Source organism: Lutjanus erythropterus, chromosome 6 (genome assembly GCF_056507025.1).
Source record: "Lutjanus erythropterus isolate fLutEry1 chromosome 6, fLutEry1.hap2, whole genome shotgun sequence".
In the NCBI taxonomy this organism is placed as follows: Eukaryota; Metazoa; Chordata; class Actinopteri; order Lutjaniformes; family Lutjanidae; genus Lutjanus; species Lutjanus erythropterus.
The window spans coordinates 227,501-242,500 of record NC_139322.1 but is presented as its reverse complement, the minus strand read 5'-3'; the positions used below and the strand labels follow the sequence as shown (position 1 = coordinate 242,500).

General features: G+C 42.7%; 2 protein-coding genes across 6 annotated transcripts in view; both read left to right on the top strand.

Annotated features, from left to right (window-relative positions):
• The window catches only part of ccdc120a (coiled-coil domain containing 120a), a 39,642-nt gene extending 32,701 nt beyond the window's left edge, over nt 1-6,941 (top strand). For all 3 annotated transcript variants that reach the window (XM_084720105.1, XM_084720106.1, XM_084720104.1), the window contains 4 exons: nt 2,080-2,179; nt 2,291-3,042; nt 4,957-5,191; nt 6,569-6,941. In XM_084720105.1, the coding sequence (XP_084576231.1) occupies nt 2,080-2,179; nt 2,291-3,042; nt 4,957-5,191; nt 6,569-6,659 (1,178 nt within the window). In that variant the 3' untranslated portion in view covers nt 6,660-6,941. The remainder of the gene's footprint in view (nt 1-2,079; nt 2,180-2,290; nt 3,043-4,956; nt 5,192-6,568) is intronic.
• Nucleotides 6,942-12,174: 5,233 nt separating this feature from the next.
• abcd1 (ATP-binding cassette, sub-family D (ALD), member 1) overlaps nt 12,175-15,000 on the top strand; it is a 21,736-nt gene continuing 18,910 nt past the window's right edge. Inside the window, exon 1 of one of the 3 annotated variants that reach the window (XM_084720103.1) lies at nt 12,175-12,288. The gene's annotated coding sequence lies outside the window, so the exon portion shown is untranslated. The other 2 variants (XM_084720102.1, XM_084720100.1) reach the window with 2 other exon arrangements.

Here is a 15,000-nt window from a genome sequence, read left to right as displayed (position 1 = left end):
TCAAATGGAAAGTAATAGCTAGATACTTTCTGACACCACAAATAACCGCAGAGATGAGCCCAACATACAGTAACGTGCCAGAGGAATGAAGGTGAATATATGGGTAACCATCTCCACGTATTCTGCTCTAAATTACAAGAATTCTGGGAGGAGCTCTATTGAGCCCTAAGGGAGGTATTTCATGTTGACATCCCTCAAGACCCAGGAACTGCCCTACTGGGGCAGAGCTGCAAATTATTTATTGCAAATCTCATTAACTGCAGCTTTAAAATGTATTAAAACCAACTGGTTAAGGGCTGAATCTCCTACATATTATCTGTGGATCCAAAGGATTTGGGATATCTATGTATCTTTGTTAAAAGATGGAGCCCTACTATTACAATCATTTTGAGTGCAACTGTATAATGAATAACATGCCTGTACTGAGAACAAAAATTTAAAAATAAAATAAAACAACAACAATACAAAAAAAACTGACAGAGTTGTAAACAGTTGATCAACTGATTATTTGTTAGTGTAAATTTACAATACTGAGGTGTTCCTGCTGTGTTCCTGCAGTGTTCCTGCAGTGTTCCTGCAGTGCTCCTGCTCTGTTTCTGCAGTGCTCCTGCTGTGTTCCTGCAGTGTTTCTGCAGTGCTCCTGCTGTGTTCCTGCAGTGTTCCTATATTGTTTTTGCAGTGCTCCTGCTATGTTCCTGCAGTGTTCCTGCTCTGTTTCTGCAGTGCTCCTGCTGTGTTCCTGCAGTGTTCCTGCAGTGTTTCTGCAGTGCTCCTGCTGTGTTCCTGCAGTGCTCCTGTAGTGTTTTTGCAGTGCTCCTGCTATGTTCCTGCAGTGTTCCTGCTCTGTTTCTGCAGTGCTCCTGCTGTGTTCCTGCAGTGTTCCTGCAGTGTTTCTGCAGTGCTCCTGCTGTGTTCCTGCAGTGCTCCTGTAGTGTTTTTGCAGTGCTCCTGCTATGTTCCTGCAGTGTTCCTGCTCTGTTTCTGCAGTGCTCCTGCTGTGTTCCTGCAGTGTTCCTGCAGTGTTTCTGCAGTGCTCTTGCTGTGTTCCTGCAGTCTTCCTGTAGTGTTTCTGCAGTGCTCCTGCTGTGTTCCTGCAGTGCTCCTGCTATGTTCCTGCAGTGTTCCTGCTCTGTTTCTGCAGTGCTCCTGCTGTGTTCCTGCAGTGTTCCTGTAGTGTTTTTGCAGTGCTCCTGCTTTGTTCCTGCAGTGTTCCTGCTCTGTTTCTGCAGTGCTCCTGCTGTGTTCCTGCAGTGTTCCTGCTCTGTTTCTGCAGTGCTCCTGCTGTATTCCTGCAGTCTTCCTGCTCTGTTTTTGCAGTGCTCCCGCTGTGTTCCTGCAGTGTTCCTGCTCTGTTTCTGCAGTGCTCCTGCAGTGCTCCTGCTGTCTTCCTGCTGTGTTCCTGTATTGTTTCTGCAGTGCTCCTGCTGTGTTCCTGCAGTGTTCCTGCACTGCTCCTGTAGTGTTTCTGCAGTGCTCCTGCTGTCTTCCTGCTGTGTTCCTGTAGTGTTTTTGCAGTGCTCCTGCAATGTTCCTGTAGTGCTCCTGCTGTGTTTCTGCAGTGTTCCTGCAGTGCTCCTGCTGTCTTCCTGCAGTGTTCCTGCCGTGTTCCTGCAGTGTGTGTCAACCGGTTTAATTTACAGTCTGTGGCTTTAACTCACTGTGTGCAGGACTCATTCTGACCAGTGCACTTGCTACAGATTGCTCCTTTAATTTAACATCTGGGTTCTGGCATCACAATGACATCACTTAAAAACAACATTCTCTGCAGGTCAAAGTAACAATGTGTCACTGCACAGGAAATGATGGACAGAACTACCAAAATAGAAGCTGAACTGGACTAAACTGGATTTGAACTAGTGCTTTCATATTGAGATAATCAGAGACAGATTCTATATTATAATCATTTATAATTAATTTATTTTTCCAAATTATTTGTTATTGATATCTTACAATACAGTCTGTTGTATTATATGGTCACCAATATGTTGTACTGTGGCTGCTAACTGCTCAGTGATTGGCTCTTAACAAACACCAAATAACTTATTACAATAATAACATAATTGTATATCTGTCTGTCAGAGGACGGTGTGTCTCAGTGTCGCCCCCCACTGGTCTCTGCTGGTTCTCCAGTGGAAGTTTTCTACCAGAACAAAACCAGGAAGAACTCAGTACACAACAGGTACAAACGCACACTGACCTTGTCTCTAACTGATGCTAACTGTTAGCTCACAGTTAGCTAACGTTGTCGACTGCAGAAACCTGACCTCGTTCTGTCCAACTTGTCTTTCAGGACCGACCATTCAGAGACTCTTCAGACCCACAGGCCCCTCCCCCTGCCTCCCTCCCACCCCCCTCCCCTACCTCTCCATCCTCCCCCTCCTCCCCCTCGCTCTCAAGACTCCTCCTCCTCGTCCGGCCCCTCTGATCCAGCCGGGGAGGGCGGGGTCAGGAGTAACGCCGCTCGTCACAGTAACAGCTCAGACGGGCTCCTGGAGCGCATCAACCCCCCACAGGAGGAGGAGGGATTGTGGGTAAATGGCCTGCCAGCGTCCAGAACCAACAGGAGCTCAGAGACGCTGACGGACGGACGGACAAGGACAAACAATGGTGTCAGTGAGGGGGGAGGGGCGGGGCGAGGAAGAGGAGGAGGAAGAGGGGCAGCATACAGCGACGTCCTGCTGGACTATGTGTGGGGGAAACAGCAGCAGCTGCAGCGACAGCAGTCCAACAGCAGGCAGCCAATCACATCGCACCACCAGGCAGTCTACAATGGATACTCCTCCCAGCAACCCACGGGAGCCCCACCCACCTGCCGTGGTCACCCGGGCGACCAGCGGCGAATCAAAGTGACCCGCACCAAGTCATGTGGGCCCTTCCTTCCGGTGCAGCAGAGCACCGATACCCATAATCCTCCTCTGTCTGCCATCCAGCCAGACCCCCACCCCCACCTGTTGCCCCCCCGACCACCACAGCTGCCCCCGGCGCCGGACGCACAGCTGGAGGAGGCCACCAGGAGCCTCCACAAGGCGCTTGCCCTGGAAGGTAAGCTCCTCCCACTTCCTGTTAGATTACACTGTTTCCTGGATGCTGAGTGGTTGACAGCCGGCCAGCAGCTGGAAACATGTTGAACTACAAGAAGTGACTGATTTTTGATCGTCACCGCCAAAACGAAGTGAACACCACCAAGGTGATGATGTCACAAGATCACTGTTATTGTTCACTTTAAAGACCAGTAAGCTTCAGATCCACTGTTGTCTGTCGCACGTAAACACAAACAAAAACAGGTCAACAGGGGGCGATGTTCAGAAATACACAGGTCTGACCAGTACTTCAATCATGTATATACTAAATATATCGATATATACATATGTCACCACATTGTAACCATAACCCTGTACCATCTTCATTTTACTGTAGTTCTGTACATTTTTGTTAAGTTCAGAAACAAAACTATAGGTTCTGAGTAGAACACACAGTAGTTCCTGTGTGTCCCTGTAGGCCCCCATAGACCACCCGTAGGTCACCTGTAGGTCCCCTGTACTTCCCCTGTTGGCCCCCTGTGGGCCTCAGACCAGATGTGGCCCCCTCTTGTCCCATGATGCTGGGTCAGATTTAAAGATGAGCTACTCTGATGTGAATCTGTGGAGATAAAATCTGCTGAATGTTTAATGTAGTGCAGATGAAAGTGGGTCACTGCAGTAGAAACTCTGTCTGAGTTGCAGTGAGGAGGTGACGCCACCTGCTGGTACTCGAACACAATGACACTCACCTGGAAAGTTTAGTTTGTTTAAACTACACAGAAACAGAAGGACAGGACAGTAAACTGAGGACAGACACCAACAACTAACTGGACCTGAAGACCTGAACATATTTTACAAATGTTGACCTGCTGATTATCAGATAGAGACATTTTATTCCCAGACCAAAGACTCTGTGTGGCCACCTGCTCATTAACCGTCACACAGGAGCCAATCAGTGAACACTGTTCTGTACCTGCTGACCTTCAAACCAAAAAACATGCCAGAGCTGACAGAGGCTGCATTCAGTGTCCTCGTTTCACATCAGAAACAGAAACTGTGGATGACTAACCCGATCCAAACACGTTCTGAGGATATTTTATTAATATTTAATGACTTTATGTCATCAGGTCATTACGATCAATTTTCACAAACAGCAGACATCAAGCAACAAGTCGAGTTACTGACAGATCTGAGCAGTCTGGCTTTTAAAAGTTTAACAGTCAAATGTTAAATATGAATCTCAAATTTCTGAGTGACTCAGAGTGATCTGGGTACGACAGACAGACAGCGCCGGACATGGGGGTGAATTTAAAACCCGTCTGTGATCAAAGGAGCTTTAATACAACAAGAGACTGCGAGGAGACGGAGGACAGCTGCGGTAAAACACCAGAGTCTGTGGTAAAACACCAGAGTCTGCGGTAAAACACCAGAGTCTGTGGTAAAACACCAGAGTCTGTGGTAAAACACCAGAGTCTGTCATAAAACACCAGAGTCTGTCATAAAACACCAGAGTCTGTGGTAAAACACCAGAGTCTGCTGTAAAACACCAGAGTCTGTCATAAAACACCAGAGTCTGTGGTAAAACACCAGAGTCTGCTGTAAAACACCAGAGTCTGTGGTAAAACACCAGAGTCTGCTGTAAAACACCAGAGTCTGTCATAAAACACCAGAGTCTGTGGTAAAACACCAGAGTCTGCTGTAAAACACCAGAGTCTGTCATAAAACACCAGAGTCTGTGGTAAAACACCAGAGTCTGCTGTAAAACACCAGAGTCTGCTGTAACAGCTAACTGAAGCTAAGCTGAAGCTCTGATGTTTTTAACGTGTGTGTGTGTTTGTGTGTGTGTGTGTGTGTGTGTGTGTGTGTGTGTGTGTGTGTGTGTGTGTGTGTGTGTGTGTGTGTGTGTGTGTGTTTGTGTGTGTGTGTGTGTGGACAGGTCTGAGGGACTGGTACTTGAGGAACACAATAGGTTCTACCCAGCAGCACCAGGCCAATGGAAAGGTCAACACAGGGGTCAAAGGTCAGGCCGGAGGAGGCGGAGCCCCACAGGGCAGACGGAGGACTCATGGTGGTGTCGTCCAGCAGTCGACCTATCAGACGGAGATGAATCATCACCACAAACAGACGCTGCCGCATTCAGCCACATTTCATGGACAGCCGCTGCACGGCAGGTATGAGTCAGCTCACCTGAACGGTCACATGTAAAACTAATGCTATTGTTAAGTTCTCAGAACGTTCTAGGAAGGTCAGTTATACGTTCCAGGAAGGTTACTTGAACGTTCCCAAAATGGTAAGATGGCAAGCTCTTTTTACATAAAACTGTGGTTCTCAGAGTGTTCCAGAAAGGTCGGCTGAATGTTTCCCCTTAACATCCCCAACAGAGAACCATTAAGTTCTCAGAACGTTCTAGGAAGATTAGCCAAACCTTTTCCCCTCAATGTTCCCTCAATGTGAAAATTGAAAGTTTGTCTTACATAAAACTAACAATATAGTAAAGTTTCAAGAATGTTCTGAGAATGTTAGTTGAACATTAAAGGAAGGTTACCCCTTAAAATGTTTTAAGTCGTACAGGAGAAAGTTTTTATTGATGAAAACTAACATTCTGGTCACCTTCCCAGAAAGCTCTGGTTAGTGGAATGTTCTGGGAAGGTTCCTTTAAAAACATTGCTCTGAGTGGTTATTAGAATGTTTTGGGAACGTTATGGAAACGTTCCAGACCTAAACGCACTGAAAACATCTGATGTGTGTGTTTTCAAGCACACTTAATATTTGAAATGTCCAGACGGTCACTAAAACAACAAGCTGCCATGACGCCTCCACTTCAACTTTACATTTTGTTTCTGGGTCAAATTGGGGCAAAGTTTTGTTTCTGCGGCTGCAGAATGAAAGGATGAATGTGAGAAGTGTGTCTTGGCAGAGCGGCAGCACCACCTGAAACCAGGTGTTAGAAACCCAACAAAGTTATCTTCAAAAAAAAAACCCAGTGTGATCAGTGTCACAGCAGAGAGAACGAGGACGGAGTGTGAATGTGAAGTGATATAAAAACGGTTTTTGATCACGAGTCCTTTGTGGTTTATCAGTGACGTGTCTGAACTACACTGCAGACTAAACACTCGTCTCCTCTATGAACCGTCTGTCACTACAGACGCTGTCTGTCCTCTTCACCTCCTCGGTCTGTGTCGCCGTTCAGATTGCTGTCGGCTGTAAAACTTTGCCAAACTGATGTAAATTATTGTTAATAATCACGTTATCTTACCCATTCAAATTTATACACAAAACATTAATATCACAATTTGCACCATTCAGTCATTATATAGACTGACCAAAAGGACAATATTTTCTTTAAGAAATAAATGAATAATAATAATATTAAACAAACAAACAGAAACATGTAGATAAAACACTGCTGGTTCTTTCCTCAGGACCATCAGCTGATGCAAACGTCAGACGAGACACATCAGTTCTCACTTTTGGAGAGGTGGGTCTTCAGAGTGACCTGGCGAACACCTGAGCTCCTGTAACTGACTCTCTCTCCCTTCCTCTCTCAGGTCTGTGGACAGCTCACTCTACCACGAATCGTTCCCTCCTCAGAAACAGGACCTGACCCTGGACCAGCCGTCCCCTGGAACTCTGGTCTGACCAATGAGGACGCAGATGGATAAACACACATACACCGACCAATCCCAGGTTGGCTTCTGGGATAAACAGCTGAAACCCCGCCCACCACAATGTCACACAGAGGATGATGATGTCGCTGCAGTCTGAGCTCAGGGCGATGACGTCAGTCAGAACCAGGTGTGACACCAAGCCCCGCCTCCTCAGGTCAGACCCAGGTCAACCAGCTGACCCTCCTCTGGACCAGGACCAGGGTCAGACCCTGTTGTTTTGATCAGGGATGGAAATAAATTGATCCTTCACTAAGCGCTGCCCTCCCTAGTTACTGTTGCTACGCCTGAAGTTTACAGCGACTGAACGTCTTTGATTCCACAGAGAAGAAAACTGAAGCAGCTTCTCACTTCCTGCTGACAAGTGTGGATTCTGTTAGCTAAAATAACATCTCTCTCCAGCAAGTGTGGCTGGCTAATGTGAGCTAATGCTAATGCTAAAAACCCGTTGAGAGCCCCCAGCGGAGTTTTTAATGTTTGCTCAGTGAAACCTGTGGAAGTTACTGAACTGTTGTGTACATGATAAAACAGTAATGCTAACAAGCTGAAGCTAAAGCTATGTTTCAGCTAATTCTGGCCGGACGGTGAAATACGACACGTACACAACAGAGGACAGAAACATTAATGTGGGAAAAGGAAGCACAAGGATCAGATTAGTGCAGTGAACCTTGAGATGGTCACCCAGTCAGAACCAGCTGGACCGCCATCGCAACAGCAAGAGAGGCAGGATCAGCGCTAAGCTAACCCATGAGCCGCTCCTCAAACCACCACAGAACTGATCCCCGTGTGACCCCTGGGAACAGATGCAGTGAAGCTAACACAACGTTTGTCTGGCGCTAATGCTACTGCAGCTAGTAAGCTAGTTAGCGAGACATGCTAACGCTAGCAGCTTAAGTTAGAGCAGATGAAGACAGGGGTCAAAACAGGTCACATGTTTTAGGTTCCTGAAAGACGTCAGCGCTTCAACATGACGGGTCTGTGCTGCCTAGTTACAGTTACTAAGCTATGATTGGACAGTTTCTGTTCAGGGGAGGGGCTTAGCGAAGGGTCAGTTCTATGATATCGATGTCTAAACAGACTCCTCTGAGTCTGAAACCCCAAAGGGATTCTGGGTAAAACCCACTGCTGACATGTTAAACATTTCCAGTCCAAACTGTTTTTTTTTTTTACTGGTGTTGGATGTTTTTAATGTTTCCACGACGACGTCTTCATCTTTAATCTTCATCAGACAATCAGGACTGAAACAGGTTTTATATGAACTTTTGATGATGGCGACGATGATGATGATGATGAGGAGGAGGAGGACTTCTAACCAATCACCAGCTGACATCACCAGCTCAGTCCAACAGACCAGCAGATTAAAGATGAACTTTTCATAAACTGATCTGATCAGGTGACCTGTTTGATCCTCAGGTGAGTCTGTCAGGTGAGACTCTTCAGGTATTCTTCAACTCGACGTCTCTGCACTAAGTCAAACAGCTGCTGCAGGTTGATCCATCTGTAAAAACAACAGAAACACGAACAGTCACTCTGATCTAGGACTCCTAAACCAGAAGAACTCAGTGAAGAACCAGTAACACCAGTAACACCAGTAACACCAGTCTAACTGCTGCTCAGGAGCAGCTTTGCTAACGAGACACTGAATGAATCTATGAAGTCCAAACTATGACTGTAAACAAAGATGGCTGCAGTGTCTTCTCTTCCTCCCTCTGAACAACATTAGTCCAAAACCTCTGATACGAGTGCTGCCATCTTGTTCTCATGATTCACTCAGAGTCAGAGTAGTGATTGGGGGTGGAGCCATGGTATCGAGGCCCCTCCCACACAGATCTCAGCTGTCAATCATGATGTGAAACCTCCGTATTTCTTCAGATAACTAATTAAATCCAAACCGATGAGAAACATGAACACTGGAACATAATAACCCTGATTCCAAAAAAAGTGGGACATAAATAAAAAGAGAATGAAAAGATTAGCAAAAAAAATTCAAAACAAAGATATTTAATGTTCAAACTGATAAACTTTATTGTTGTTTTATAACTGTCACATCTGTGAAGGTCTCATTAATGCTGACAGGTTCATACAGGTGTTGGAGAGACACATGCTGCCGTCCCTCACGTCTTCTTCACAGACGTCCCTGATTATTTCAGAGAGACGATGCTGAGACACGTTGTGGACGTGTTCCAACAGCGTGTCTTCATAGTAAAAGAGTTCAGGTCCTAGACTGACCTGGACCTGCAGTCCAGACCTGGACCTGCAGTCCAGACGTGTCTCCCATTGAAAATGTGTGGTGCATCATGAAGGACAAAACAGGACAACAGAGACTGTGGACTGTTGATCAGCTGAAGACGAATATGAAGAAAGAATGAGACAGAATTGACCTTTAAAACTTCAACAGTTAGTGTCTCAGTTCACAAACTGACTGAGTGTCAGAAGAAAAGATGATGGATCACAGAGAGAAACATGAAACACAATGACTGCAGATTTACTACAAACATTAAAGTTGATCAGTCTGATCAATAAATATCTGATCTTTGTTCTGATTCAGATGATCATCAGAAAGTCTTTGCAAATCATTGGGTTCTGTTTATATTTGCACTTTTTGGAATCAGAGTTGTACATGTTGTTATAAAAACGTTTATTTGACGTTTGGTCCATGTCCCATCTGCTAACACGGTGGGGGCGGGGCCTAAGAGCCGTCCTGTCATCCATCTTTATTTACAGTCAGTGACTGACGTGTTGAAGGTTGAACTGTTCTGTTTGAACATGAGAACAAATCTTTGTCCTGAGGAGAACATGAGAACATGAGAACAGAGGAACCTGCTGTCAGTGTGAGAGCAATAAGAGGACCGTGGAGTCTCCGACCTTCTTCAGCGTTTCAGGATGAAAATCGTTTTGCAGCGACAATCAGACGATGACGTCACACAGCTGATCGATCGGCTTATTGATCGACTGAATGGAGCTTCACACTTTTATAAGACTGAACTGAACATGAATGAAATGCAACGTTTGAACAACGTTTGAACAACGTTTGAACAACGTTTGAACAACATGACATCAGCAGTGTCGTCAGTATTTATTGATAATGTTCAAACTGAACCAAAACCTCTCAGTCTGTTTTTTACTGTTTGTGTTTAAATCAGGTCAAACAGTCTGACCTCGTTTCCCCGCAGTCACATGACTCACACACCTCAGTCAGACACATGACGAAGAGTCTGAGCTGATGTTTCACTGTTAACAGACAGTGAAACATCAGACATGAACATATTATGGGATGTTTAGCTGCCTGATCAATGAGTCCATCAGGTGAGTTTTACATCATGTGATCAGTCACAGAACTTTAAAACTATTTGCTTCACATGTTCATGGATTTTGTTTCTCTGTTTGTGTTTATGCTGATTAAAAGCTCCGCCCACCTCCAAAGGTCAAGTCACACGATTGGTAACTGCTGCTGATTGATCGATTGACAGATCAATACAGGGACGTCTAACTGCTGCTGAAGGATTCTGTTTGTTCCACACTGTTTAAATACCATGATGTTCTCCTGCATCCAGTTACGTGTTCCACACAGTGTGGAAGTCAGAACGCTTTTCTGGCTCTTCTTACCCACAATCCTTTGTGACAAGCACATAAGCAAGAGTCAAAATGAAAGGCGCCATCTTAACAGGATGTAGTTTGTTCCAATCATCTTCATCCTGCTGCAACAGTCTGCGGTTTGTAAGAGCAGCTGCAGAAAAGATGAAGAGCAAACGTTGTTTTCATCTGAATTACGTTGTTTGACTTCCTGATTTATGATTGGCTGCAGCAGCATCATGTGATCGCAGCTTCAGAGGAGCAGAAACAATCCCAGCATGCACTGCTTTATTCTCTGCTGTATGGAGGACTGATGAGGTTGTTACTGTTGATGTTCGAACATCTGAACGTCGTCCTGGGTGTGATTTTTTTTTTTTTTACCCAGAATGTTGAAGTCATGTCCCGCCTTCCTCTGGCTCTGATTGGCTCACCCTGATATTCTTACCCTCACCCTGACCAATCACATTCCTCATGCCCAAAACATAACCGACCCAGACTAGTTCAGTAGTTCATCACTGTTCAACTGAGACACGACTTCTTCAAATACTGAAAATAAATTGTTTTAAAAAGGAAATAAGAGGGAAATTCTGAAAATAAATAAAATTTCAATAAATCTAAAAAATCTGATCTCTGTCTCATCACGTCCAAACGCCCTCAGCTGCGACACGTGCAAGAACATCGAGCTGCGTTCACAAACAGCAGCTGGCGTCAGAAAACTACATTAACAGATGTTTAAAACAGAGAAGAGCTGAGAAAAAGAGACGAGCAACAATCTGTCACCTTTGACCTTTAATCAGGTTTATTTGAACCTGAAGAACCAAACAAACTGACATCAGACGATTTCACAAAACAAACAGCTGCGCTTCACCTTTTCATTTTAATTTCATTTAATCAGACTCGGTTAAGAACGGACAGAATGAGTCATTACACACACAGAGGACACAGTGTCCTCACAGTAACTGTTCAGAGTACACTGCAGTACTCGAGTACTGCAATACTGAGCAGTACTGTATTGCATTTGTTCTGAGGATCTGTTGGTGTTGTTCTGCATATCCTTTCAGGTCCAGCTGTTGTCCAGCTGTGGACAGTCTGTGTCAGTGTGACGTCACAGCCGTGATGCATTCAGGTGCACTCTGTACAGTCGGTGTTTCTTTCTTTTCTAAACTTTCAGCTGTTAAAAAAAAAAAAATCATTTTCTATCTTTTTAAACTCTTTGCTCATTTGTACGTTTTTCACTCTGAAATCTGAATTCTGCTGTTTGATGTTGAAAATGAACAAACTTCCTGTAAATAAATGATGGACACACTGTAAACATCCTGTTTTTAAATAAAGATTTATCTTCACTGCTTCCCATTCACGTACGTCTACATAAATAAAACTTTGTCAGAGAATTATTAAAGGAACAGCAAAGAGCTGAGTGATATGACCCCAAAATAACTACACAGACCACTGAGACAATTTTGGACTGTTGGTTTTGATGCTGCTGATGAATTGTGGGTAAAAACAGAATCCGTTTCTGTCAGTTTACTGACATTTGATAGTAAAGTGTGAATTCACAATGTTTATAGTGAAATTTATCATAAAATCATAATGTTACCAATCAAAAAACATTTTAATTCACATAATTACTGTCATTAATATAAACTTTCATTCTCACATAACAAATGACAAACAATTAATAAAACTACAACAAACATAAAACATTATTTCAGATTAAAGTTTCAGTATTTGGTATTGATGTAATCCAAAAGTAACAAAGTAGCTAATCAAGTTACTGACTTAACTTTTAACAGGTATTAAAGTAAAGTAATCTGCCAACAGGTGAAATACAAACAAACTGACATGTCAGTTGTTTTGATACAGCTCAGTCTGTAACAGCTTCACAGCTAATGCTAATGCTAACTTTAAATGAGCCTCAGCTGACTGAAGTTTAGGAGACAGAAAGGTGTCTTTGTAGGAGGACAGCATGTGTGAGAGAAGAGGAACAAACGAAGAAGAAGAGGAGGAAAACGAAGGATGATGGTGAGGAAGTGAGGAAGGTAGGATGCTCTGTAGGGAAGGAGATAAGGACGTGTGTGTAGTCAGTATTGGGACGCGATCCTCCTCTCAGGTAAACAGATGCAGAACTTTGTGTTGCTGTCGGACACGTTCAACTTATTAAACATGTTAAAACATCACGTAAAGATCACGTGTGTGCAGAAGAACATTTGAAGTGTTTCTGTGGCTGATCTGGGATCAGATCTGACGCTGATTGGACCGTTAAACTTTGACCTGTTTTCATGTCTCAGATCAGAACAACAAAGTTCCTCCTCTGTTAGCCGCGGTTAGCTTCACTTAGCTCCACTTAGCTTCAGTTAGCATAGCTCCGTTAGCTTCTGTCCGTTAGCAGCTGTCGGTTGTGTGTGTGTGCGCTGCTCGGTGTCGGTACCGGGACCAAACTGTAGTTTAACGGCTCAGTTTTTACAGTTTTTACAGTGTTAGCGCTGTTAGCTGTTAGCTGTTAGCCGCTTCCCGGAGGACAGAAGCTAACGGTCAGACTGAAGCTGAAGCTGTCGGAGATCAAACACTCAAATACTGTGAGTCTCATTCATAATGACGTCACTTAAAGTTTAGTACTACTTTAAATATTTACTTTATATGTCTCTCATGTAACTCACCTAAATCTGAACTTTTTACTCCACTAGTTACTTTTATTTGACAGCTTTAGTTACTTTACATCATAACTGTATGCTGTTAACTCGCATATAATAATAATAATAATAATAATAATAATAACAATAACAATAGATCATGTATTCAAGTTTAGCTAATCTTTTGTTGATACAATCAGCAGCTCAGATCAGCTGCACATAAATACATCAGTAATTATATTACAATTTATCAATACTATGAGTTCTTTTACTCTTGATACTTTAAGTACATTTTGTGGGTAATAGTTCTGTACTTTTAATTAATTTATTAAAATGGGGAAAGAAAGCAACAGGAGAATTATTTGGAGCTATAAAAGAAATAATTTGGAGTTTATTTCTGATCTATAGCCTTGTTAGTAATTAACTAAATGTAACTGGATATAGAATAATGCAAATATTGCCGCATAGCTTTATTTTGACATGACTTCTAACTATAAAAGCAGTTTATTAGCCTCGTGATACGGGTGTAAATGATTTCTGTTTAGACAAATGATGTGTTGGTATCCATGGCAACAAGTGTCATCAGGTTCTTTAGTAAGAAACTATAGATTAAGGGCATTTATTTCCTATATATTCATTGATCTATGTGCATAAGTATTTAAACTTAGTGAGATTTGTCTAAAAAGCTTAATATTAGACACAAAGTGTTGTCAGCTGCGTGATGTTATAAACACTACAGTGACTGTTTATGAATCGTATTTTCACATAAACACCATTTAAACCCTGTTGAAAAGTGAGGAAGTCATGAAGGGATGGAGGGATGAGGTGTGTGAGGTTCTCAGGTCGGTTCCCTCAGAGTCTTGATTCTGTGTCTGTTCCGTCTCTGAAACCAGGATCTGATGTTTACACAGATCTGAAACCTGATCATGTGTCAACGCACTCAGCAAATATTGATCCACGATCAGCTGATCATTCTCTTCATTGCAGGATTTAATAGTGAAAGTGGTGACAATGTTTTTGCTCCAAACCTGAAAATATAATTTTCATTTATCAAATAAGACAAAGAGAAGCAATTTGGATTTTTTGGCTCAAAATTTTAAAAAGTGAGAAAATGAAAGAGTTTTATTACAATATAGAAAATAAACCTCACAGTTTATTTGAAATTCAGACTTTTGTTGGAGCAAATGAAATGACATGATAGAAACCATTTTCATTAAATTCAGTAGAGAAACTGATTATAGATTTTAAAAACCTGGACTATAAAATCACTTCTGAATGAATCAAATGATGTTTAAAGGACTCAGTCATGTTTTTCTGTCTCATTCAGAGCAGAAAGTGTCTCCGTACGTCTGCAGGACACTGAATCATTTAGTTAAAATGTGCAGAGACATAATGAGACTGTATCATCACAATATGATTCTGATAAACAACAATATTAATTTGCCGTCCTGCTTTAGGTCTGCTTTAGTTTAATCTTCCATAAATTAAAAAACAGGTGGAGCACACAGACGTACGCCACAACTAGTGATCAATTAATCATTTTCCCACTAATTGTTTAGTTGTTTGTTCCATAAAATATCAGGAAATCTTATTTTGGAGCGTACGTCTGTGCAAGTTTGTCTGGAGCTAACACTACTTCAGCTAGTTAGCTGGTTAGCTGGACATGCTAACATTTGGTATCTAACACAAGTTTGTCTGGAGTTGACAGATTTAATCAGGCATGAAAAGGGTCAGTTATACCCTAAGGACCCCGTGTCACTTCCTGCTCACCAGTTAATCTGTGAAATCTTACTTAAAGAAAATAAACTGAACAGTCGATAAAAAGAACATGAAAATAATTTGTCAAAATAAACCTCATTCATGGTCACATGATCACATGAAGACCAGGAGACGTGGTCGAAAGCTCAGAATAAATCCAGTAAGTGAATCAAATTCAAATTCAGAGAGGTTTTATTGGGCGATATGGAAAAAAATCTTATCACGATCATTTTTTTCCTATCTGTCGATATCGATATATATCACGATATAAATCAAATCACAATTTCTGTCAAGCTTAAAGGTTCCCTTTTACTCCTAAGTGAGATGTGAAGATATCAGAAGGTTAATTTTGGT